The sequence below is a fragment of the Panicum virgatum genome, chromosome 9N (genome assembly GCF_016808335.1).
Source record: "Panicum virgatum strain AP13 chromosome 9N, P.virgatum_v5, whole genome shotgun sequence".
NCBI classification, from domain to species: domain Eukaryota; kingdom Viridiplantae; phylum Streptophyta; class Magnoliopsida; order Poales; family Poaceae; genus Panicum; species Panicum virgatum.
Window position 1 is genome coordinate 62,222,800 of NC_053153.1, and position 24,460 is coordinate 62,247,259.

General features: G+C 46.0%; 3 protein-coding genes across 4 annotated transcripts; 1 reads left to right on the plus strand and 2 right to left on the minus strand.

Moving 5' to 3' along the window:
• Positions 1-745: 745 nt before the first annotated feature.
• Positions 746-5,271, minus strand: LOC120689777. Its single transcript, XM_039972176.1, has 5 exons — positions 5,081-5,271; positions 3,772-4,045; positions 2,351-2,587; positions 2,017-2,234; positions 746-1,416 (listed from the first exon to the last, which is right to left on the minus strand). The coding sequence occupies exons 1-5, from the start codon at positions 5,125-5,127 to the stop codon at positions 1,173-1,175; spliced, it is 1,020 nt and encodes a 339-aa protein (XP_039828110.1). The 5' UTR covers positions 5,128-5,271; the 3' UTR covers positions 746-1,172.
• Positions 5,272-7,557: 2,286 nt separating this feature from the next.
• Positions 7,558-12,501, plus strand: LOC120689778 (protein COP1 SUPPRESSOR 2-like). The gene is made up of 6 exons (XM_039972177.1): positions 7,558-7,800; positions 7,891-8,103; positions 8,208-8,322; positions 8,415-8,488; positions 9,067-9,224; positions 12,092-12,501. Exons 1-6 carry the CDS (start codon positions 7,724-7,726, stop codon positions 12,265-12,267), a joined length of 813 nt encoding a protein of 270 aa, XP_039828111.1. The 5' UTR covers positions 7,558-7,723; the 3' UTR covers positions 12,268-12,501.
• A 7,038-nt stretch (positions 12,502-19,539) lies between these two features.
• Positions 19,540-23,724, minus strand: LOC120691158 (protein LTV1 homolog). 2 transcript variants are annotated; one of them, XM_039974156.1, is made up of 5 exons: positions 23,290-23,722; positions 22,859-23,215; positions 21,659-22,255; positions 20,913-21,040; positions 19,540-19,821 (listed from the first exon to the last, which is right to left on the minus strand). In XM_039974156.1, the coding sequence occupies exons 1-5, from the start codon at positions 23,668-23,670 to the stop codon at positions 19,818-19,820; spliced, it is 1,467 nt and encodes a 488-aa protein (XP_039830090.1). In that variant the 5' UTR covers positions 23,671-23,722; the 3' UTR covers positions 19,540-19,817. The 2 variants fall into 2 exon arrangements, with proteins under 2 accessions (XP_039830090.1, XP_039830091.1); XM_039974157.1 differs by lacking the exon at positions 19,540-19,821 and having other exon boundaries at positions 20,909-21,040; positions 23,290-23,724.
• Positions 23,725-24,460: the final 736 nt, after the last annotated feature.

Genomic DNA, 24,460 nt, shown 5'->3' on the forward strand with positions numbered 1-24,460 from the left:
GGATCACGGCGGGGTGTTCAGCACGGCTGAACCCTTCCGGTGCGGTACAACGTCGGAAGACGGCGCGGGCGACATCTTCGGTCTTCTAGCTCGAGGGCGGCGTCTTCGTGCAGGGGAAAAGCAACGTGATGATTTCGAACCACGGAGGTGGTCTGGCGGCTTGGTTCAGTTCCCGGGGAGGGGCGGGGCACCTCTTCTTGCTGCCTCGGCGGCAATCCCTGAAACAAGTACGGAGCGTGGTGCCGTGTGGCGGGTTGGAGGTCCCGCACACGAGAGAGGCGTGCTGAGTGGCGGGTTGGAGGTCCCCGCGCATGCGAGAGTGGCATCTAATGGCGGAAGTGGCGAGGCCCCCGCGCGTTGGGTTGCTCCGGACTTGGTGTTTTTCATGTCGTCGGGCGGTCGGTTTGGGTGCAGCAGCACTGCGGCGTTGGGTCCTACACGGCAGTGGCCTCCTGATGTGGTGGTGTCTGCCCCTTCTGCTCCTCTATCAACGCTGGAACACTTCAGTTGTTTCGATAGCCGCAAGAGTGCGATGGTAGGTGGAAGCTGCGGTTGTACCTTTTCTCCTCTGTCGTCGTTGTGATTAGAGTTTGACCGTGTTGATATCCCAATCCAACCAGCCAGTGAGTATAGTTGAGCGGTAATCCGTGTTGACGTCCCAATCCAACCGGACGAGTTTGTTGTTTTCTTTTCTTTTTGTTTTCTGCCTATGGCCTCCCAAGGCCGTAGTCTTGTATTTTTCTGCTATATCAATAGAAACACACTCATCGAGTGCTGTTCGTTCAAGGAGTTACAAGTGCACAATGTTTCCAATGTCCACAGAACCGCAGTGGTAGGCTCGCTGCAAGGCCGTGCTTCAGGAGGCATCTACACACTACACTCTACATGCCACCAACACACTGCCAACAGGCAACAGCATCCTGCCACACCATCGCTGGGTCATCACTCAGCACCACTGCACCTTCGGCTCAATTCAAGTATGGCCGTGCAGACAATAAAGCACACGAAATGATTCGAGTAAACGTCAGGCCGTCGGCTGGAGCTGCGTGCGTGTTATTCATTTAACCTGCTGCTGTAGCCTACCTAGCTCTATTGGTGTAAAACCCTACACCTACGACCTACCTGCCTCCTCTCAGTCGATATTGTATCTACTCTCTCGGTGAAATACACTATCATACAACATCCAGCTCCTGATGGTGTTTCATTCCTGCACCTGGGCCGGCAGGGCTGGAGACAACTTCTTTACAGATACCTTCTGAACTCTTTATTTCATTCAGAGCTCTCTTGGCGTACACCGTGAAGGCGACTGTGAGGACGATGGCGATGATGAAGGAGATGACGTTGTATGTTATCTCCACCGGGGTCATTTTATAGTTGCCATACTTCATGTCAGCTAATGTACGGATTAACCGTCCACTGCACCCAAATGTAGCGAGATAAGTAAGTCACAGATTACTTCTTAATTGGTGAGGTCGTTTTAGAGAGAAATCGCTTAACCGCTAAGCAAAAGTTAGGCTCAATTTACTCCCCTTACAATTCCATTTAGTCCAATCTACCCCCTAATGATATTTCTCTTTTCTATTTCTCCATGTACAAATTGAATTTTAAGTTCAAATTTTGTGAGTGGATAGAGAATATGATGCCCTATGCTAAAAAAAATGCATTAAGAATTTTTCATGGTTATTCATAGGTTGGAAACATTCAACACAGAATTTATCAGACATACAATTCTGCATGAAAAGTATTCATGAAAAAATCATAATGTATTTTCTTGCATAGGAATCATATTAGAAGTTACATCGCAGAATTTGAAGTTAAAATTCCACTTGTACTGGAGAAATAAAAAAGAGAAATCTCAGTAGGGGGTAGATTGGACCAATTGAAATAGTTTGGGGAAATAAATTGAGCCTAAATTTTGCTCAAGGGGTTAAGAGGACAAAGTGAATTGTTGAGGGAGTAAAATGGACTTTTTCCTATTGGAATAATAGTCTGCAATGTAGTATGAAGATGTCTAACCTGTAGATGTAGATGAATGCCTCTGGTACCATTCCAGCAATTGAACCCCATAGATAAGGGTTGAACTTAATTTCTGTGACAGTGACGGCATAGTTAAAAATTGTATACGGGAATGGTGAGATTCTGAAAAGCGCAACCACTCGAAACTGCTGGAACCAATTCCCTTCACCAGCAAGTTTTATTAGTGCTATCTGCTGAGGCCATTTTGTTAACCATACCTGCATTTTGTTAAAAAGGAAGCAGAGAAAAAGACGCATTAATATTGTCCTATAAGTACAAGGAAAAAAATATAACTCGTAAATTACAAACCATAACATAAAGCTGAGAAATTTACATGTAGACGTTCACGGAACAATGAGCCAATCCAATATGGTACCACCATGCCAATAGTAGTTCCGACCATTATAATTAAGAAACCCCAACAGTAACCAAAGATCATTCCTGCTAACCACATAGAAGGTCCAGATGGGACTAGAATAACTGGAAAGAGGGCCAAAGATGCAACAAGAACAACAGCCAATACTGGACGCCCAAAAGCACTTGCTTCCCACTGCATGATTGGCAAGAGAACCTACAACAAATATACAAATTATTACATTCTGTGTCAACATTGGAGAAGTGTTCAGACAAAGCATGGAATAGTGGTGTGGCGATGCTTGGGAGGTGGAGTGCACAGGGGAGAAACAAGTAAGAGAGCAGATTGAGAAGATGAACGGAAGGGGTAGCGAGATGCAGGACGTGGACTGCCCTTGTCACCGGCGGCAAGGTGCGCCAGAGCGACCGAGGAACAAACCCAGTCCGGGATTCTATTTCTTCGATAGTTTGTTACACAATCTGGGTTCACCTTTATAGACTAGGTGCCCAAACAAATCCCTTCTTTCCTTAACTAACTCCAACAAATATCTATCTAAAAGGAAACAAACTCCTTAATATGAAAACTGCTGCTCACGGACTTCTAGGCGTGGACGTCGCTGGTAGACACGGCCAAGGAAGGAATCCGTGACAAACAGACACAAATAACATATAAGAGTGGCACGATCGATAATTTCATAAAGACATAAACCATAAATTATATTTCACTTGAAGTATAACATATCATCTGCTTGTTTAAGTATGTAGCTTAAAAATTACTAGAGTGTACTAGGATGTTTGGTCACTATAGTACATGTCAGCAGATTGTTAGGACATAACCCACGAATTCTGTATGATACTATGACCAATGGGCCATGGGAGCAAGTGTTTGTCACTGAATGCAAATTTTGTTATTACAAGCTTTGGGGCATATATTAAAATCTCATTGTTTTAATTCAAAACAGTATGGAAGATATTTCAGACATGGAATCATGATCATTTGGAGTATATATGTCTAAAATCTCGCTTTTATTCAAAATAGTATGGAAGATATTTCAGGCATTTTGCATCTTGTTTATCATGATGACATCATGATCATTTGGAGTGTCTAGCAAGCATTTGAAACATATATCCATGTATATATGAACCCTAGGGACCGGATTGATTGATCAAGCCATCATGGATCATAGCAAATTTGTAAGTATTCTTTAAGTGCTTGTCAAGTTGCCAACAAGCATATTTCAATTTATCTCCGAATTGTTATTTTCCTAGATTTTTTTTTAAAGAAAAGAGAAACCATAGTAACATATGATGGATCTGTTTCATCTATCCAGATGACAGGATACTTCATGTTAGAGGTAAAGAGTGAATGCAATAGTGGTGAGAAAGAGTATCAGTATTCACCTTCTCAAAGGCAAAGGGGACTCCCCATTTCACAAAGATGTATCCCACTAATATAAGAAGAAAACAGCCAAGCAGAACTTTCATCCACCAAATGAAAGATCTTGACTTTGGTTGCTCAGGTAAAATTGTGGCACTGAGATCAGATGTTGCATGTTGAGCTCGTGTAACTAGCCTCGCATACTCATCATCCTTTGTGTTTTGCTCAGAATGATCAACTGCCGCGCATGATGCCCCAGCTGAAGAATTTGGTGTGTCTGTCACCACCTCTTTGCCTCTGTTTATGAACCAAAGGCAACATTACGAAGATTACTAACATGTCATGATGTCAAAGTAAGGATGTGGCATACAAGCGATGTATATTGTAAAAGCAAATAAAATGGTGCTACCAGACTAGTGTAGCATACTAGCATCTATCTAAGAAGCGAAACTAAGGAATCTGATAATCTGAGTAAAACTAATACTTATTACAATATATCTGCATTTCATGTCCACTTTATTTTGAACTCACATTTAACAACCCTAGTGAAAATAGTGAAACAGCCATGTAAAAGTTACCAGCTCTGCGTACTACATCATCACAAACATTTTTCATCTAGCAAATAGTGAACGCATCCAGCTGTTCGTTTTCATCAGTTCATCCACAGCAATCTGAAACCACCCCACAGGTTGGTGGCTTGGTGCAGTGCAACAGTCAGTGGTTGAGTCGAGATATTCCTGGCGAGAGTTACCAAAAAACCGGATATGATTGGAACATCGTTAAATAGTGGCCATAATCATGTTCCCCAATTCGACCAAGTTTTGACTCAACTTTTTTTAAAATAAGATCCCCGCGTGGCACGTGCTCGCCGCACTGCGCCGCGTGCCACAAACCGCTCGGCGGTTCGGATGGCTGGCGGCCGCCGCCGTTGCTCCGCAGGCTCCACCTACCACCATCCTTGTTTACGGGAACGACCCAGGCGGCCAGAGCAAGTGAAAGGTGGAGCCCACAGCACATTGCCGACCGCGGAAGCAACAAAGGCGTCTTCCTTCCGGAACGCAATCTGTGGCTGGTGATACTAAACTCAAACATCGCGTAAACACAAGGTGCGGATTTAAACCTTTCGAAGTGAGGTCTAAAAAGAGAATCCCTAGCTAAATTTCGAGGTCGCTCGGGAAGGGCGTGGCTACACTTAAACCCCCAACTCCAAAACAACAGAAATACAAGAATCTCCCAAGCCTACCGCCCAAGCAAATTCTCCAGGGAAGAAAAAAGGGGGGGAAGAGGTAATTTGAAGGTGACGAAGAAGCGGCAGCAGCCCCGCGCGCGTACCTGGCCGTCTCCCCCGGCTCGATGCTGAGCGGGAGGACGCGCGCCATGGAGGAGGGGAGGGAGGAGAACCCGCCGAGCGGAGATCAGAGCATTAGGAGCGGCCCGGCTCCTCCCCCTCGTTTCTGGAAGCTTTGCAGAGCAGACGGAGGGAGAAGAGGACGGAAGAAGAACAAAAGCAAAAGCGAGCGCACACGAAAACCAAAAAGGGGGAGGGGCCAAGGATGCCGCGGCGCGTAGAGGGGTGGAATGACCGGAATGCCCCCCGCCTTGATGGCAGCTAAGGGCTTTCCCTCCCGTGAGGAATCGGACGGAACTGCCCCTGCCCGCGGCCGCGACGGATGGGAATATTCGCCAGCTCGCGCGTCCCTGACGCGCGGGGCCCGCGCGTGGCGGAGGTCTCGGTGGCCGCAGCTTTTGCTCTGCTGGGCCGGGGTCGTGGGATTCGACTCGTCGAGTGTTGCGTGCGAGGCCAGAGCAGCCGAGGAGGCGACGCGTGGATCCCAAAGCTCGCCAGCCGCCTGAGGCTGACGCGTGGGCCCGTAGGGTGCAGCGAGTCAAAGTGGCGAACGGCTGTGGAGGCCAAACTGGGCCATGGCCCCTTAGCCCAGGAAAAACAATGAGCCCGTGATACTCCAAACTGCTGCTGCAACGGCGGATATGATCTCGTTAGGCCGCCCGGCATGATTGAGATCGACCGACGTGTAAATAATTCGATTACGTACCGAGGGGTAGGGCCACCTGTAGCAGGGTTTACGTTACCAACCGATCCGGTCAAACCGGCGCGGTCCGGTAGCGGTTTACTGGACCGATTTGACCGGAAACCGGTCAAATTTAAAATCAAATTTAAAATCGCATGTTCAATAGGTTCCGACCGGCTTACCGGCCGGTTTGACCGGGTAACCGGTCGGTTTGACTGGTAACCAGCCAAATTCAATTTTTTTTTAGTTTAAATTCAAATGCCCGCAAAGTATACTAAATAAATATTTGTATAATATATTTTAGCTTAAATGAACCCTCCAAATCTCTTTTGTACTACTTTTACATTGTATTTGTAAACTTTTATATGCACACTTTTTTTAACTTCAAATCCCCGCAAACTATACTAAATGAACGAATTTTTGAGAAAATTTGATACCATTAGATTCGTCGCACCTTGAAGTATTTTTAGGAATTTTTTGAGAATTTTTCATTTTTTTTGAATTCAAATTTGAATTTTGAATTTGGGCCGGTTTGGTACCGGCCCAAACCGGACCAGTTCCCATCGGTTCGGTGAACCCTGACCTGTAGTGGAACTGCCACCAGTGGAGGAGCTTCTGGCGCACGTCCCTCGGCAGCTTGCCTTTTTTCTTCTTCCTCGAGAGCTCCTTCCGGAAGCTGCTCAGGTAGCCGCTGTACTTGTGAGGCGGTTCCTCGGCTCCATGTCTTCCGTGTTCGACTACTGTAGCACTGGCCCGTTGAATACAATGCTAGCTCCGCCACTGAGTCACAGGGCAACAGCAAGTTTGTTGCCGCTTTGGGTTAGCCGTGTGTTCGTTGGTGGGTAACTAGCTATCTTCAGAGGGAAGCAAGTAATCTGCTGACATGTGTTGTGACTGGTCAAACCGGTATGGACGCGGCTTGTGAATTGCAACGATTCTTATGATCTTATCCTTTGTGCTGAATGGAAAAAACTGAGAATTGTTCAGTTCTAGAAGGGTAGAAAGTTCTGTGGCATTCTTTTCCCAAGCGGCATTTATTTGACTTCATCTCCGTGTGTTGTCAAGCCTCTGGTTAGTTTCTTTCCAGAAAGTCATCGCGCCTGACCATGTGGTTGAGAATTTGACAATTGGCGTTTTGACTTTGTGAAGGGTGGGGGATTTGAGTTGTAACGCGGCATTTTCGTGGATATACCGTGTACGCAGTGCTGTCTGTTTGGAGCTTTCCTCCTCCGAACTATAGGTGTTGGCTTCATCTTTCATCTACATAGTGCTGTCTTTTTTTCGGGGTGCTGTCTTTTTTTTTTCTCGCTCAAATATTTACCCCTTCATCTCAAACCTAGTGAGATCTGCCTATTCCTCTTTCATCTACTGCGAGTTCAGGCCTCAGGTGATTTATTAATTTTATTAGATTAGGCACAACAATAGAGTTATGGATTTGCAAAAACGTGATTACTCAATTCAAGGACGAGCAATTAATTATAAAATTATCCAATCCCTTCATACCTCTTGGATGTTTGATCCGGTGGTTCAGATTGGAGTTTGCATGATTTGTACGGAGAAATTAGTTTGCACCTGATATATTCCCTTAGAACAAAGGTAGGAGTCTAATCTGGTTGTGGAGACGGGAGACAATTGATGGAGGCCTAATAAACCTTTGACAAAAAAAAATACTGCGAGGGACGAACCGACGGGCCCACGTGTCAGGAACGGAAGGGGCCCGCATGGCAGGTAACTCTATCCGGCCCATGATCTGCGCAAGCGCAACCAGGCCGACGGAAGGCCCGGATAGCAGACCAACTGGAGAAGCTCGTTTCGAACCCTCCAATCCCAAATCTGCCCTCCCAACCCGCAGAGCTCGCCGCCGGCCACAGCTCCGGCGATCCCCCCCCCTCCCTCCTCGCTTCCTTCCACCCCAAACCCCACGCCAGCCCAACACTGCCCAACCATGTCGCGCAAGAACTTCCGCAAGCGGACCATCGAGCCGGACGCCGACGACCGCTCCGACGACGAGGACACCCGCCGGTACCTTCCCCTCCATCGCGCTCCTCTCCCTTGCTTTGCCAGGCCTTATCCCTGACGCCTCCCACCCCCCCCCCCCTCCCCCTCTCCCAGCATCGCCCTGGAGGAGATCAAGTTCATGCAGAAGCTGCGGGAGAGGAAGCTGGGCATCCCCGCCGACCCCGCCGCCGCCTCCACCAACGGGTCCTCCGCCCGCGGACGGGTGGGTGGCGGGGGAGCGGCCGTCGGCGAGGCCGAGAAGGAGGACCTCGTCCTCCAGGACACCTTCGCGCAGGAGACCGCCGTCACCATCGAGGATCCCAACATGTATTTTGCTGTGCCTGCGTATCTGGTTCTTCTTGCTGCCAGTGCGGTGCTTCATCTTGGTGCAGGAATTAACACGGCCATGTGTTCGTTGGTTGAAATTGAAGGTTAAGGTATGTGGAGACCGAGCTGGCGAAGAAGAGGGGTAAGATGGTTGATGTGGGACAAAAGGAGGAGATGGACCATGTGGACGAGCTCTACACCGTGCCAGACCACCTCAAGGTTTGCTTTTGGCTCAACTGCAGTCCCCTACCTGAGAATGCTCATGGTGCTCTGGACTGCAATGACTGAACCTGTCATATTGTTGCTTGCAGGTGAAGAAGAAGAACTCGGAGGAGAGCTCGACACAGTGGACCACTGGCATTGCTGAAGTTCAGCTGCCTATTGAGTGCGTTCTTGGATCATTCCATCTTTTCGTCTTGTTTTTAGAATAAAACATTGCTATGATTGAGATGAATGCTAATTTATAGTGAGGAAGTCAGAATAGATGAACATACATGAAACTGATGTTATCCGTATACATTGGGTAGATCATCTAAGGATCCCAACATTTTTGTCAATTGCACAATTTATTTTTGTTTGGCATTTTTTTGACAAAATGCCAGTCCGCACTTTAACTTCATCTCCAACTTGCACTGTCTTTGACTATTTGGCTGGGAATCCGTCCACATTGTGACACAACAGTTTCTTGAGAAGTTTGTGTGCAGAAGGAAATTATCTAATGATTTAGTTATTGGCTATAGCTTGATTGGTAGATGCAAGAACTTGATTTCAGTATGGTTACAGATTTATTCACTATGAATTGACTGATATTTGAACTGTGCTTCAAAAATGTAATCTAGAGATATCTTCTTCCCAGTCTTCTCTCAAAATTCCGGCCTATGGTTTAATCTTTCTAGTATTAGACTTTCTTTTTAAAGGTTGATCCACAGTTCCATATTATCATTGTTCTTTTTATCATCACAGGTACAAATTAAGAAACATTGAAGAAACTGAGGCAGCTAAAAAGATGCTGCAAGAGAAAAGGCTTGCTGGTAAACCAAAATCAGATGCAAATATTCCATCAAGTTACAGTGCTGATTATTTCCATCGCGGCAAAGAATATGACGAGAAATTGCGAAGAGGTTTGTTACATGTCCCGCTTCAAGCATATATTTTATAAAAAAACCGGAGGGGCCCTACTGACTATTGTATGTTACATGTTTTGATATGGAATAACTAATAAAATGTAAGGTCAAGAGTTTTTTTTTTGTTGAAAAAAAGAGACAAATCCTATGCAACTGGAGTACTGGACTAGATATAGGCATAAAGCAGTGGCCACAGGTGAAGGTACCCTAGTTTTGAGCCACTCCACCGACTCTTCTGGTATTAATAAGTGTTATGACGATCTTTTTAGGTAGGATTTCTTTTGGAAATTTCAGGGTTTGGCTAACTTTCCTCATCAAGGATATGTACAAGAATGAGATGACGTTTGTCCGGACATGTGGTGGCGACACCACTGACTTTTCTATTAACATAGGCCTACATCAGGGGTCGGCATTGAGCCCTTATTTATTTGCTTTGGTGATGGATGAGGTCACAAGGGACATACAAGGTGATATCCCTTGGTGTATGCTCTTTGATGATGATGTGGTGCTAGTTGATGAGAGTAGAGCAGGGGTTAATAGGAAGTTAGAGCTGTGGAGACGCACGTTAGAGTCAAAAGGGTTCAGACTTAGTAGGACCAAGACCGAGTACATGATGTGCGATTTCAGCGCATCTAGGCATGAGGGTGGTGACATTAGTCTCGATGGGCAAGTGGTGGCCCAGAAGGACACTTTTTGGTATTTAGGTTCGATGCTACAAAAGGATGACGACATTGATGAAGATGTTAGGCATAGAATCTCAGCTGGCTGGTTGAAATGCAAGCTTCTGGTGTCCTCTGTGACAGGAGGGTGCCACAAAAACTAAAAGGTAAGTTTTATATGACAGCGATTTGCCCTGTGATGTTATATGGTGCTAAATGTTAGCCTACAAAAAGGCGACATGTCCAGCAACTGAGTGTAGCAGAGATGCGGATGTTGCGGTGGTTTTGCGGGCACATAAGGAGGGATAGAGTCTGGAACGAAGTTATTCGGGAAAGGGTAGGGGTGGCACCAATTGATGAGAAACTTACCCAACATCGGTTGAGATGGTTTGGACATGTCCAGCGAAGGGCTCCTGAGGCGCCGGTGCGTAGTGGGGTGCTAAAGCGTGTCGATAAGGTAAAGAGGGGTAGAGGTAGACCTAAATTGACTTGGGACGAGTCGGTTAAGAGAGACCTTAAAGATTGGGATATCCCTGAGGAGGTAGCTTTGGATAGGAGCGCTTGAAGACTAGCTATCAACGTGCCTGAATCGTGACCTTTGTGTCTTTTGAGTTTCATCTCTAGCCTACCCCAACTCGCTTGGGATAAAAGGTTATGTTGTAGGGTTTGGCTAACTTCTTTTCGTTCGATCTAGGTTTGAAGCAGAAACACTAATGCGTGTGCTTGAACAACAATTGTGTGAGGAACAATAGTTGTATAGCTTGTATAACATTATGTATCTTAATTTTATTTATCAAGCAAACTACGTGATTTGTCACAACTGCTTTACTACATGCTACAACAGCTTAAAAAATAAGCACGTCATAACAAAGCAAACACAAACTGTCCCTAAGTCAGCAAATAAAAAGTCTCTTCCATCTCTATTTTTGGAAGGAATCATTTTGAAATCCAATTGTTCTTTTGAAGTCACATGTTCTGTCAAGTGCCTTGTTTTTTTTGGAGCCATCCGAAGGTTTTGCAAAGGCATAAAAATCAAAGAGATTACACTTATTATACTAAAACTCACTGAGCTAAAATCCCCTATGTTAGCAAGTCCTGATTTTTACCTTGTAGAAAAAATCTGATAGAATACTCCATGCTTCTGCATCCCATTTATTCCTGCAAACCCACTGATAAAGAGGTTGTTCTTGAAACAGAAGAAAAGGCATCCCATGCTAGTCACAGAATTTAAGAAAAAAAAATAGACAACTTTTCAGAAAGCAGGATCTCCTCTAAAGATGGATAATCCTTTCAGCAAGATTCCTCAGAGGCCCAAATAAAAGACCAAATATCCTGCTCAGCACTCAGCAGGTTTGGAAATTGTTGGGGAGCTTTCTCTAATAAGGAAAATAAAATGCTCGATTTGTGATTTTGTGTTATCTAGAGCCTATAACTTTGCGAGCAACACGTGCCCATCACCTTCGAGATGTCTTTAGCCGCAATTCATCTTAGACCAGTATTCTTATACAAGATTGTTTCCTTTCATTATAGTAAATGCTCCATTTTGCTTCCCTGAAGTTGTTCACCAGGTCTCCAGATAACTTTTTTCCCTGTCTCGAGCACCCCAATTATAAAAACCATGACACAGAAGTTAGCTTTGCGATCCAGTTAAACATGTTCAGTACACCAAACTATGTAGATTCTTCCCTGGAGAATTGTTCCTCTTGCTGTCCTCTGACTGCACTGAAAATGCCTGCCTTATATGTCTCGGGTTGATTTGATGGAGAACTAGTGACAAGTTAGTGCTACATACTAGTGACAAGTTACAGAGCAACCATTTCTGTAAAATGATAGTACCTGTGGGTACTTACAGAAAAAAAAATCTATCTGTCTGTTATAATTGGAACCCACTAGATGGAGAACTAGACAGCCTTTTTTTAATGAGAATTTGGTGCCCTGTAATGCTTAATGAACCAGTAGCAAGAGTGTTCTGGTTGACAGGTTAGGGATATTTACGTTGAGTGTTGGAATATAAAAAGAATGATAATGCCCAGTGTACCATTCTGTGCTGCTGCAAATTCATGCAATACACAACAATAGTGATACCATTTCTTGGCTGTGTTATTAAAGTCTTGCTAAGTATGTCATATCATGTGCGCCTTTACTCCCTCAAAAAAATGTGTGTTTTACTCTTTAAGTGTGCTTACTTTTTTCCTTATCATGCAGAGAATACTGGGCTGTACAAAGATAAAGATTCTCGGCCTAATGAAAGTGCAGGAGGCAAAGTAACAGATAGTAAAAATCCAGATGGTGCCGCTGCAGGACGGAGAGAAGCTGCTAGTGATCAGTTCATGCTCGAGCGTTTCCGCAAGCGAGAAAAATTCCGTGTCATGCGAAGGTAGCCAGAGCTGACTGGCTGCTAGACTGCTGCCATTGGCCCGTTGCCTTCGAAGCTCAAACATGTTGTGTTCACATGGAGGCCTCAATATATCCTGTCCTTTTTAGTGAGAATTTTGCTGTAGAGTTGCATCCTTGGTTGTTGACTCAGCTTTTACAGCTGCTAAGGGCAAGGAGCAGAGTAAACCCTTACTACAGAGGTGATTTGGGGTAATAGATTTGAGGGGAAGGTTATCACAGATTCGTGTAAACTCGGAGACTCCGATGTCGCTCGCGGGGTGTTGGGGTGGGGTGGGGGGGGGGGGGGGGGTGATTTTGCTTGCAGTGGTTGATGACATAGGATCTGTAACTGGCCAGGATCTTGCCAAGCTTCATGTTGCGTTTCGCTCTGTTCGTTTGGCTTGTCAGCCAATCAACCAGTAGTATTATTCTCTCATACTAAATCAGCACCAGCTACTAACCAGTTAGCAGTATTGTTTAAATGAGCTCCTGCGTTATCTAGTGGAAAGGCCAACTGGCCAGGATCTTGCCAAGCTTCATGTTGCGTTTCGCTCTGTTCGTTTGGCTTGTCAGCCAATCAACCAGCAGTACTGTTCTTTCATACTAAATCAGCACCAGCTACTAACCAGTTAGCAGTATTGTTTTCTCATAACAAATCAGCACCAGCCAGCAGCCACAACCAAGCGAACACAGTGAAAGATGTGCTCTCTATGGCCAATATAAATGAGCTCCTGCGTTATCTAGTGGAAAGGCCAAAGAGTACCACCATGCCATTTTTTTTCTTTCGAGTTCATGGCAAAGCCAACTATTTCATCTTTCTAGCCTGGAATATACCGTTTCTCTGAGTTCCTCAAAGTCTAGTGCAGTGGTATGAGCTATCTCTCAAACAACCCTCGTCTCCTCAAAGTCTAGCCTGGAATATTGCTCATTCTTTGTGAACTCCTAGTTGTTTCTTCCACGATGCTTGCCTTTCTTCTTCTATTGCGGCTGGAGCCAGAAGTTGCATCTCTCTCGGAAACAAAAAATTGTACGGAAAGGCAAGCATATAAATCTCGCTTCTCAAAGAGTCAAACAATATTAAGTTTAATCAAATTTACAATATATATATATATATATAATTATCAAATTTTGTAACATAAATATTAATACTATTTTCTATAAATTTGGTTAAACTTAAGATTGTTTGACTCCTCGTGGTACGAGATTTACATTCTTTTTGGAATGGGGGAATATATAATGAGAATGAGAATAAAACTATCAATTATCAAAGGATGAAAGGAATCGATGATCATTAGCCCAAACACTAATAAAGTCATAATGCAAGTCATAGGCCTTGCTGATTACACACAACTAGGGATTGTAATGGATCATGGTCCTAATACTCTTTTCACAATCCAACTTGATCTTTAATATTTTTAGCTCAAAATTGAATAAGATTAGAGCCCGGCCCTTTTAGGACCCAGCTCTTAGATTATCTAGGTCGGTCCAGTTCTTAAATTATCTAGGCCAAAAATTAAGGCCGCTTACCATCCACACAACAGGAAAACAAGTCGTCCATTGAAATTTGACGCCCACTTCAAGCTCTAGTTGTTGGTTTGTCTTAAAAGAAGCTCTACTCGTCCGATTCATGACATGAATCAAGCTTTGAACCTCGGATCGTCCATTGAAATTTGACGCCCACTTCAAGCTCTAGTTGTTGGTTTGTCTTAAAAGAAGCTGTACTCGTCCGATTCATGACATGAATCAAGCTTTGGACCTCGGATCCGGCGAGGTTAGGGTTTAGGCGATTATGCAGGAGTAATGCTGATTTTGTTGACGGAGCTGCGTTTGAGTGTCGACATGTGAATCTAGCAGCATGGAGGTTATGGAGATGGGATGTGGGGGAGGGGTAGGGGGTCATGAGCAGCAGAGCAGTGTACGGCGAATAGCACGTCTCCAGAAGATCCTTGTTCTCCAATTCAACTAATATGTTGGGAGAGAATAATTTGACCGAAAAAAGAAAAGGTAAAAGGGATATGCCAAATTATTGAGATGAACCAACAATAATTTATCCAAAGTCACCCAAATAGTGGGAGAGTTTGAAGTCTTCCGATACCGTAGTTGGATTGTGATGTGATTTTGGGGGATCTGCGGAACAGTGGAAGCAACTTCGATCCTCCACCAATTGATTAATTGCTGGAGATGCTTTAATGGTACTTCATCTGTTCCAAATTATTGGCCGTTTTACCATTTTTAGGTGTATAGATTTTGTTATGCACCTAGATACACACTATGTCTTGATACATAACAAAATTTATGCATTTAGAAATGTCAAAACGACTTATAATTAGAAACGGACGAAGTAAAAAAAACAAAAGTGCACATTGCCCTTAAAACACCCATATGTACACACATCATCACTTACATGTGACCATCAGATACCACACTTCTGAAAAAGTAGTGGAAAGGAAAAAAAATTGACTTGGACAAACGGGTTTCTTTAAAAAAAAATCGAGCAAAGCATCTTAGTTCTGCTTGACCTAGGTTCTACCTATATTCTCCTTTAATCACGTTGAAAAGCACCTGCGGTTGTAGATGCTTCATGATGAGGGTGTGCATATCCTAATTTCTCTTTAGGAGAAGCTCGAGATCGTTATCAAGTACAACTGGAACTGGCCTCAACGTTTCTTCTTTTATAGTATAGATATATAGATAGAAGAAAATAAAGACCAAAACCTAATAAGCCATAGCAGAACGAACGAGAGAACGTGCTCTCCTAGTTCGATCTATCGGCCGCCTGTTCCCATCATGGCCGCGCCCGGGCTCTCCCTGCTGCCGGACGACGTGGTCGCCGACATCCTCGTCCGCCTGCCGCCCCGCTCCATCGGCCGTATCCGCGCCGTGTGCAGCGCCTGGAACGCCATCACCTCCAGCCCGACCGCCTACCGCGTCCTCGCCGGGCGGCGCCCGGCCGCCGTCACCGCGATAATGAAGGGCAGTAGCTGTCTCGAGCTCGATGACGAGCGGCACCCCGTCGACATTGTCCGGTTCGACTTCTTCCGCGGCCGCTGGCGCCCCGACGTCCACAGCGCGCAGCCGTGCCCCCGGGCCGTCTCCCTCGACGGCATGATCATCTCCGCCGAGGCCTTCCGCTCTTGGGACGGGGTCCTCTGCACGCGAGTCTTCCCGCGGAATCCGCAGCCTGGCGCCGGCGCCGGCACCGACCACATGCTCTGGAACCCGCTCACCGACTCCTGCGCCATCGTGTCCGCCCCCGCCGGCCATGGCCGGATCATCGGCGGCTACGCCCACCCGGAGACCGGGCGCTTCCACCTCCTCCACTCCTCCGACGTGGCCGTGTCCGGTTACCGCGACATGGTGGCCCTGATCACCGTCCGGATCCTAGGGGTCGGTGACGGCGCAGGCTGGCGGGAGGTTCCCCTCCCACCTCCCCCGGTAGCAGCAGGTTGCTCGGAGTCAGAGACGACGACGGTCTCCATGAGGGGCGAGCGGGATCATTCAGTCAGCTTGCACGGCAACCTGCACTGGCTCGTGCAGCCGGGCTCCGGGAAGGTGGCGCTGCTCGTGTTCGACACGGTGCGAGAGGAGTTCCGGTTCCAGGCGGCACCGGACCGACGACGGCGCAGTCGCGCGTGGTGCCCGGCGGCAAGCTCTGCGTCCTGGCCCTGACCAAGGAGCAGCCGCTCGGGACCATGGAGGTGTGGGTGCTGGACGACTACTCCGACTCCCGGAGCTGGAGGCTCAGGGAGACGGTCGGCACCCAACTGCTGCCGGCGGCGTTCGCCGCCGTCGCCGCCGTGGAGGTCGTGGAGGGCGTCCACGAGGGCGAGGAGATATTCGTCCAGCTGGGGCGCTGGATCCGCGTGTACAGTGTCCGGAGCAAGGCGTGGCGCACGGTGAGCGTCGGCCGGTGTTGCTCGACGCTCATGATGTACAGGCGGAGCGTCATGCAGCCTGAGATCAGCTTTGGGAAGGCTTTGCGAGGGTTCTGCCGCAGTAGGGTGACGCGTAAGTCGTGGAGCGGCACGTTCCGGCGTCGGTTGTATACTTCGTTTGACACAAGTAATTTGTGATTGATTATGTAATAATAGGCTATTTAGCAAAGGTGTTATTTTGATTGTCTGATCATGAGAAAAGTGAGCTAGGAACACATGAAGGTATGAACATATTTTATTGATAACTATATTGTAGTTACGGAGTAATTTGTCAGCCAGCCAACCAGCCAGCAGTGCTTTTCTCTCATACCAAATTAGTACCAGCCACCAGTCAATCAGCAATATTTTTCTCATACAACAAATCAGTACCAGCAATGCAAGTGTTTTTTTTCAGTTGGTTAGTGTGAAATAGCAGTTGAGATGATTTTCATGATGTAGAAGACAGAATTAGTTTAATTCATACCTCTCTAAGTGGGGGAATTAGAAACGTTCTAAGTTGAGATAATTTTTTTTGTGGATGGTAAGAGATATGCCTTTTCTTGAAAAACATTACTGGCAGCAGCTGAGTCCAGTAGCTTTTAAGCAGCCTTCCAACCGTTGTAGAGCAGTTCGGCGCAATACAGAGCATACGAGAGTAATAGCTGAAGTAGAAAAGATTTCCAGGCTCGTAAACTAAAAGAGCCTCTCATGCTTGGTACACATAACTAGGTAAATTGCGCGCTACGCCGCGCCCACTTGAAAATATGGAGCAAAATGGTAGATGGGATTTGAAAATATGGAGCAAAATAGTAGATGGGTTGATGGTTACGTATGCCTATAGAGCAGAAGAGAAGTACGGTGGAGGGCGTGGAATGGGCTGATTGTTGCATATATCACCAAGTCCTTCTTGACAGGGGCGGGCCCACTATGTATAAAGGGTATTCACATGAACACCCATTATTTTTAGGAAAAAATTTATATATGTAGTATTTATCATGTATATGAAAGAAAAAATAAAAAAGAAACAACATATAATGGCCTAACAGGCTGAAAAATCAGTCCAATTTGTCCTCCCATCAATCGGCCCACGTTGCCCCCCTCCCCCGCAGCCCAAGGCGGCCCACGACATGCCCCCGCCCCACCCATGCCCGACCCCAACCCCAGCCCGTCGCCCCCACCATCCCTCACACTGCCTCCAAGCTCGAGCTCCCAATTCCCAAATCCCAAACCCTAGGCGACTGCGGGCGGCGGCGGCGCTCAGCTTGGCGGCGCACGGCAGTCGGCACGGGCGCACGACGGTCTGCGGCGGCGCTCAGCTCAGCTCGGGCTGCTCGGCTCGGCGGCGCGCCGCGCGGGAAACGGCGCGTGCTCGGCCCCGCGCGCGGCAGTCGGCACGGGCGCACGGCGTTCTGCGGCGGCGCTCAGCTCGGCGGCGGCGCTCAGCTCAGCTCGGGCTGCTCGGCTCGGCGGGGCCGGCGGCCAGGCGGCGCGTCCGTGCAGGAAACGGGCGTGCTCGGCGCCGCGCGCAGGGCGTCGCGGCGACCGGCGCCGGCGCGGCGAGCCAGCGCGCCAGACTGCCAGGGGAGCGGGCGAGCGGCGCAAGCTGCAAGCAAGCCCCGAGGCGGCGCGGCAGCAGGCAGGCCCACACGCAGAGGGCGACGTGCGGCTTCGGCGAAACGACCGAACGACGAATCCACGGGCCGCGTCGGGCGTCCTCTCCCCGGCACGTGTCGCTCAGGGAGCGTTCGACTGCTCCCGTTGCTCCCCCTCCAGGGCACATAGTAATAAGAGTACTATAGTATTTTGTCCATAACGCTCTGTTCGGCTAGCTATGGCCGGTGGCTAGTGCTGATTTGTTGAGGAGTGTTGTTTGTTTGGTGGTTGATAAGGATGGCTAGCAAGCTATATAATGTGATCTGCAGGAGGTTTTTTCTATCTTTTTTTTTTCTGAATATGATTGGTGTAGGTTCTAAGCATTGGTCCGTCTAGATTGCATTGGTGTGGGAGGAAGGCGGTCTGATATGTAGGTGATTTAGTCTGTTTGATATTGGATACCAGAGAATGGCTGCAAATGTGGCTATGGTAATAGCTATGATCAAGCGAAAGAAACTTTGCCGCACTTCTTTTATTGAGATTGCAGCTAAGATATTAATGGAAGGTCCTAGAATTGGAGCTGCAATTTCAAATGTAGGAGACGAAGATGAGCCTGCCCTTGTAAATGGATCCCAGTCTCACCATCCGTGTTTGCTTCAGTAAAAGTTTTGGTGTCATTACTTGCTGCCGTTGTATTTTCTGATGGCTTAGCAACTGCAGAATCAGTAAAATTGCTGCTGTTTGTAGATGAAATTTCCTGTGATAGATTGTGATGAAAAATTAGTTGTTCCTGTTAATATCAGAATTGCCAACGAGTGTTTTAAACAATTATAGATTAAATGTTATTGATAGTATGACTTGGGGTGCAGCGGTGTAGTGATTTGAGTGGATATATAATTTTCTATTAGTTTTATATACTCCCTCCATATTGTTTTATTTGACGTTAGGACATCAAACAATAGTTCATTTTCTATACAGATTCTTGTCTGAAACGTCAAATAAAAGGATACGGAGGGAGTAGTATCTAGGGTAGGAACGTTAGACTACTATTGATTTGCAGCTCATTATTTTTAACATTTGTACGTAGTAGAATCTTCTGAAATTTCTCTATAAATGATTTCTCCATTAGAAAAATAGTTTTTGATTTTGAGACCATAAAAATCTGCAGAAGTGAAACTGCTTTGAGGCAAGCTTTTTCATATGCAATAGTAGGATTTAAATCAGCAGGCTCCCAAGAAGAAGAAAAAAGCTCCCTTCGGGGCGCTAACAACTCCAACTGTGGTAGCTCCAACTCCACTCCACATAAGACAGTGAACTCATCTGCAATTTCAGTGATTAATAATGCATATTGTAAACGGCATATTGATGCCGCAGCGCGGAGTAGTGCCATTGAGGACGATCCAACTATCAACATAGTATTGCTACAATGGCTCTTCTAAATTTAAACCTCAACAGAAGTTCACAAAAGAGGGGTAGAGGTTTAGACATGTCCAACGAAGGCCTCCTGAGACGCCGGTGCGTAATGGGGTTCTTGAGCGGGTCGATAATGTAAAAAGGGGTAGAGGTAGACCTAAACTGACGTGGGATGAGTCGGTTAAGAGAGAACTTAAGGATTGGAATATCTCTAAAGAGATAGCTTTGAATAGGAGCGCTTGGAGACTAGCTATCAATGTGCCTGAACCTTGATCTTATTTCTTTCGGATTTCATCTCTAGCCTACCCCAACTTGCTTGGGAAAAAAGGCTATGTTGTTGTTGTTGTAGAAGTTCACAAAACTATTTTTCTCATTCAATTAACTTCATAGTAGTATTATGATGCTTCTCTTTTGCATAACAAGCACCGTGTTCCAGAAGATTCAACGCTCTCTATAATGCAACATACTTGATAATCGAAGGCACGAATTATGCACTGGTTATCTTGTCAACAAAAACCACAAGCATGGCACAAGATGACCTGGTGTAATGAACCTTTGTAGCCTGCTGTTTTTCTCCTGGCAATCTTAAGGATTTCAGCAACAACTTCATCAGGAAATGCACCACAGATCGACCATCACCTGTTAATCATTTAAGAATCCATAAATATAAATAAGTATATCAAGTTAATTTCGCATATCGATCTGAATTAGTACCAGGTGATTCCACAATTTCACCTAGCTAACTATTTGTGCTCTAGAGATGCCCCAAAACTTACAACAACAACAACAACATAGCCTTTTTTCCCAAGCAAATTGGGGTAGGCTAGAGATGAAACCCGAAAGAAATAAGTTCAAGGTTCAGGCACATTGATAGCTAGTCTCCAAGCGCTCCTATCCAAAGCTATTTCTTTAGAGATATTCCAATCCTTAAGGTCTCTCTTAACCGACTCATCCCACGTCAGTTTAGGTTTACCTCTACTCCTCTTTACATTATCGACCCGCTCAAGAACCCCATTACGCACCGGCGCCTCAGGAGGCCTTCATTGGACATGTCCAAACCATCTCAGCCGATGCTGGGTAAGTTTCTCCTCAATTGGTGCCACTCCGACCCTATCCCGAATAATTTTGTTCCGGACTCTATCCCTCCTTGTGTGCCCGCAAAACCACCGCAACATCCGCATCTCTGCTACACTCAGTTGCTGGACATGTCGTCTTTTTGTAGGCCAACATTCAGCACCGTATAGCATCGCCGGACGAATTGCTGTCCTATAGAATTTGCCTTTTAGCTTTTGTGGCACCCTCTTGTCACAAAGGATGCCAGAAGATTGCCGCCATTTCAACCAGCCAGCTGAAATTCTATGCCTAACATCTTCATCAATGCCGCCATCCTTTTGTAGCACCGATCCTAAATACCGAAAAGTATCCTTCTGGACCACCACTTGTCCATCTAGACTAACGTCTCCCCCCTCATGCCTAGTCGCGCTGAAATCGCACATCATGTACTCGATCATGGTCCTACTAAGTCTGAACCCTTTCGACTCTAACGTGCGTCTCCAAAACTTAGTTGAATAAAAAAAATCTAAATCCACATCAATCTGGACACAAGATGATTGTGAATTCATTATCAAGATATAACATGACCATCAGAATTGGAGTGGGTTTTGGTTAATTCTAGGGTAACAAACCAACCCCTTGGTATTTAGTTTACATAATGCAAAATGACAACTTACATTAGCCGTATGGAAGATGGTCCTGTGACAGCAGCAACTTTCTGCGCCTTCTGTGTTTCATATTTATACAGGCCTTTGAGCTCTTTCTTTGCTTTCCGTGCTTCTCTTTTCTCTTCTTTCACTGCTGCCTATAGGTAAAGAAGGCCAGAGGCCAAGAATGTAAGAATTACAAAGAAAATAAATCTCAGCAGCTTTTTTCTTTTTTGAAAAAAGATAATTCATCTCTACTGTCATGTAGGTTTTACAAATCACTTGACAAAGCCATATTGTAGATCAAGATGCAATACAAATAGTCAAAGTGACATTTTGGTATGTCTGCAGTTAAACTTTTTAAACATCAACTATCGACATTTCCAAGACAACTGATATTAATAATTTTCATGCTCTAAAATACTATGTAATAGAGGAAAGTAGTCAAGACCATGTCAAAATGTCCAAAAACACACTTTCTTGTGACCGAGGGAATAATAACTGATATGTAGTTGTTTCTGCACAGTTGACACTAAAACATATTTATCAGAGGTTAATACATATAAATCATGACTAATACTTCATGACGCTTATCTGTGAAGCTGACTACAAAACAAAACTAAAGCAGGCATATATGATTGGATAACTAAAGCCTGGTGAAGAAGAAACTGAACAATTTTAACATGCTTCTTTTCATTGTTCATGAGTTAATCAACATAATATAGTAACAATACTAAAAAAAAACTAAAACAAAACTAGTTCTTTCTAGTTTTTACCTTTCTTACCTTCTTCTCCTCCTTTGTTTCCTTCTCAGCTCCTTTTTTAAATTTATCAGCAACTTCTGCGGGCTTTACTTTCTTCTCCTTTTCACCAGCTCTTTTCCTCTGTGGTAGATATTCTACTGGCAGTTTCTCTTTCCCATGAAGCTTGATGATATCATTTGTTGTAGCAGTTTCTCCAGGGAAAACTCTAGGGAGCCGCTTTTTAGGAATTCCTGGAGTTTCAATCTTTCCAGGATGGTTATCAAGGTTAGAGAACGTGGAAACAATGGTCTCACAGTCCCAAACTTCCGATTCATCACTGCTTTCTGAAACAAGTACAACCTCCTCTTCTTCTGCAGTTTCATTTAAATATTTTTCAGCATACTCAGCACATTTTTTAATCACATGTGCAGATTCATCCACCTCATCTGCTGTGCTTGAGTCCAGTTTTCTACGAACAAAATCTGCTGGTGTTCTGTATTCTTCATCAACACATACATTCTGATTGTGGAATAATTTAAGTTCATCTATAACCTCACTTGGCAGTTCATATTCCCCATCTTTAGCACCTTTGTCATCATCATCGCTGTCTCCGTATTCTTCCAAAGCAAGCTGAAAGTTCATTCACGAGAAGTAAATTTTTAGCAAAGCATTTGAAACATAAAAGTCAAGCTTTGCACAATGGATTATACAATAAATGTCATAAACAGCTATGGCTGATGCAGTATCATGTATGTTAACTTATATTAGTTTCATTTAATGTTTGACTTGCTCGGTCCTGTTCTACCACTGATAGGTTCTTAACTCCACCCTGCCTAATCTTTCTATCTAGAGAGTCGCATCTACCAAATGCTCGAATAAAGACAGCAAGCCCATGAACAGTACACAACAAGTTACATAGGTCCTGCGGATATCTCCCAATACAATATAAGGAGAGGGAAGGAGGAGGGGGGGGGGTAGATGTGGATATATCAAATTAACAATTATTTGTACCATAAAATCAGGGGTGCACTTGCAACAACAAAGAATTCTAACTCTGCATTATAGCATAATAAAGTAGTGTGGTGTGTGGACTTCCATTTTGTTCTGTATAAAAATAGGAATCAGATAACTTAATTATTATGTGTTGTGCATGCTCTCCCACAGCCTCTCTAATACGTTTTTCCATGTATAACAGACCAAATGTTAAAAGATGATCAAGTTAAGTAATTTCACCAGATCGAATTGTTCATCCAGCAATCGTCTCACTCTTGGCTTTGGAACATCCTCTTCAAAATCGAACTCCTCTTCCACATCACTGAACACACCATTCCCGTCTTCGTCCTCATCTTCCTCCTCCAACTCCTGTCCCTCAGCACGATTAGCCATGATGACAAAATCCTCCTCCAGCCCCTCATCCTCTGACCCAGCATGTGACACATCGCTCTCATCGAGCAATCTCGCAACATCAGGGTCGACGGCCTTCTCAATCCGCCTCACAGGCGCCGTCTTGGCTGCCACCTTGCACATCGTCCTCCCCTCGTCCAATTCACCCTCGCTGGGACCAACCCGCACCCTGCTTGCATCGTACGCCTGCACAAGGAAACTAATATTAGGCACTCCACTGGAAGAAAGGGGCCTGGAGGCTTCAGAGGGAAGAGAACGACCTTGATGTCGAGTGGGAGGGGCTCGGGCCGGGCGGTGGAGCTGGGGACGAAGGATGAGGCTGCGGCGGCGGCGGAGGGGCGGAGCTCGCGGAGGTGGGAGAGGTAGTTGTAGCCGTCGTCGGGGAGGCCGAGCTCGAGAATCTCGCGGCGGACGTGCTCCGGGAGAGGGCCGGAGGCGGAGGAGTGGAGGTGGTCGGCATCGGCGGTGGGGTCGGACAGGGTGCGGTCGAAGGGCTCCTCGTCGGCGAAGCCAGGGACGGTGTACTCGTTGTTGTCGACGCGGACGAAGACGCGGTCGTTGGGGTCCGCGGCGCCGGCGCGCGGGAAGAGGCGAAACGTCGCGAAGTTGCGGGGCTTGCGCCCGCCTCCTCCTCCTCCCATGGCGTCGGCAGTGGCGGCGGCGGCGGCGGCGGAGGGGGGTGGGGGTGGGTTAGGGTTTTGGGATTTGGAGAGCGGTGTGGACTGTGGACGAGAGGGGGACAAGAGATTTTGCTGCGGGTTTATAAACGAGAGAATATTTTGGTGAATCTGGACTGTCTAGATTGATACGGACGGCTAGGATTGCAGAAAGAAGGGAGGCTCCTATGGTTATTACCAGCAATTTCGTTTTGTAAGCACTCTCTGTCTATACTTTTATTTTAAGCAAAAGGCCAGCAAAGCATAAAATGCTATTCCAAAATTAACAGAGACATATTATTGCTCCAAACATTAGTTAGCTCAGGAGTATTTATCTACTGCTACATGAGAACAGAATTGCTGCTGACCCTGAAACTCACATGTTCAAACGAGCTGCGAAGGAACAACCAGAATGCCATCAGAATGTCCCAACGGCAGCGTTGTTCTTTTTTATAAGGACGGCAGCATTAATCATCTGTGATTTCTCCTAGTCATCCAGTCAATCTGCACTTCTGCAGAATGCACCTACGGATCCTGTGGAGTTAGTTTCGTCGTTGACATTTGCGCAATCATATCGGAGGGAAATCATTCTGCAAAGATATCGTGCCGCCATGTCTGACTAGCTCCTAATTAACTGTTCTATAACACCCAGCTGTCATCACGCGCCATTGCGGAGCCCAACTTATCGAACAAGAACTAACGAGTCCCCGTCTTTCTCTTCTTCCTCGCCCCGTCGTTGGCGCCCCGGGGACGTGATCCGGTGATCGATCGACTC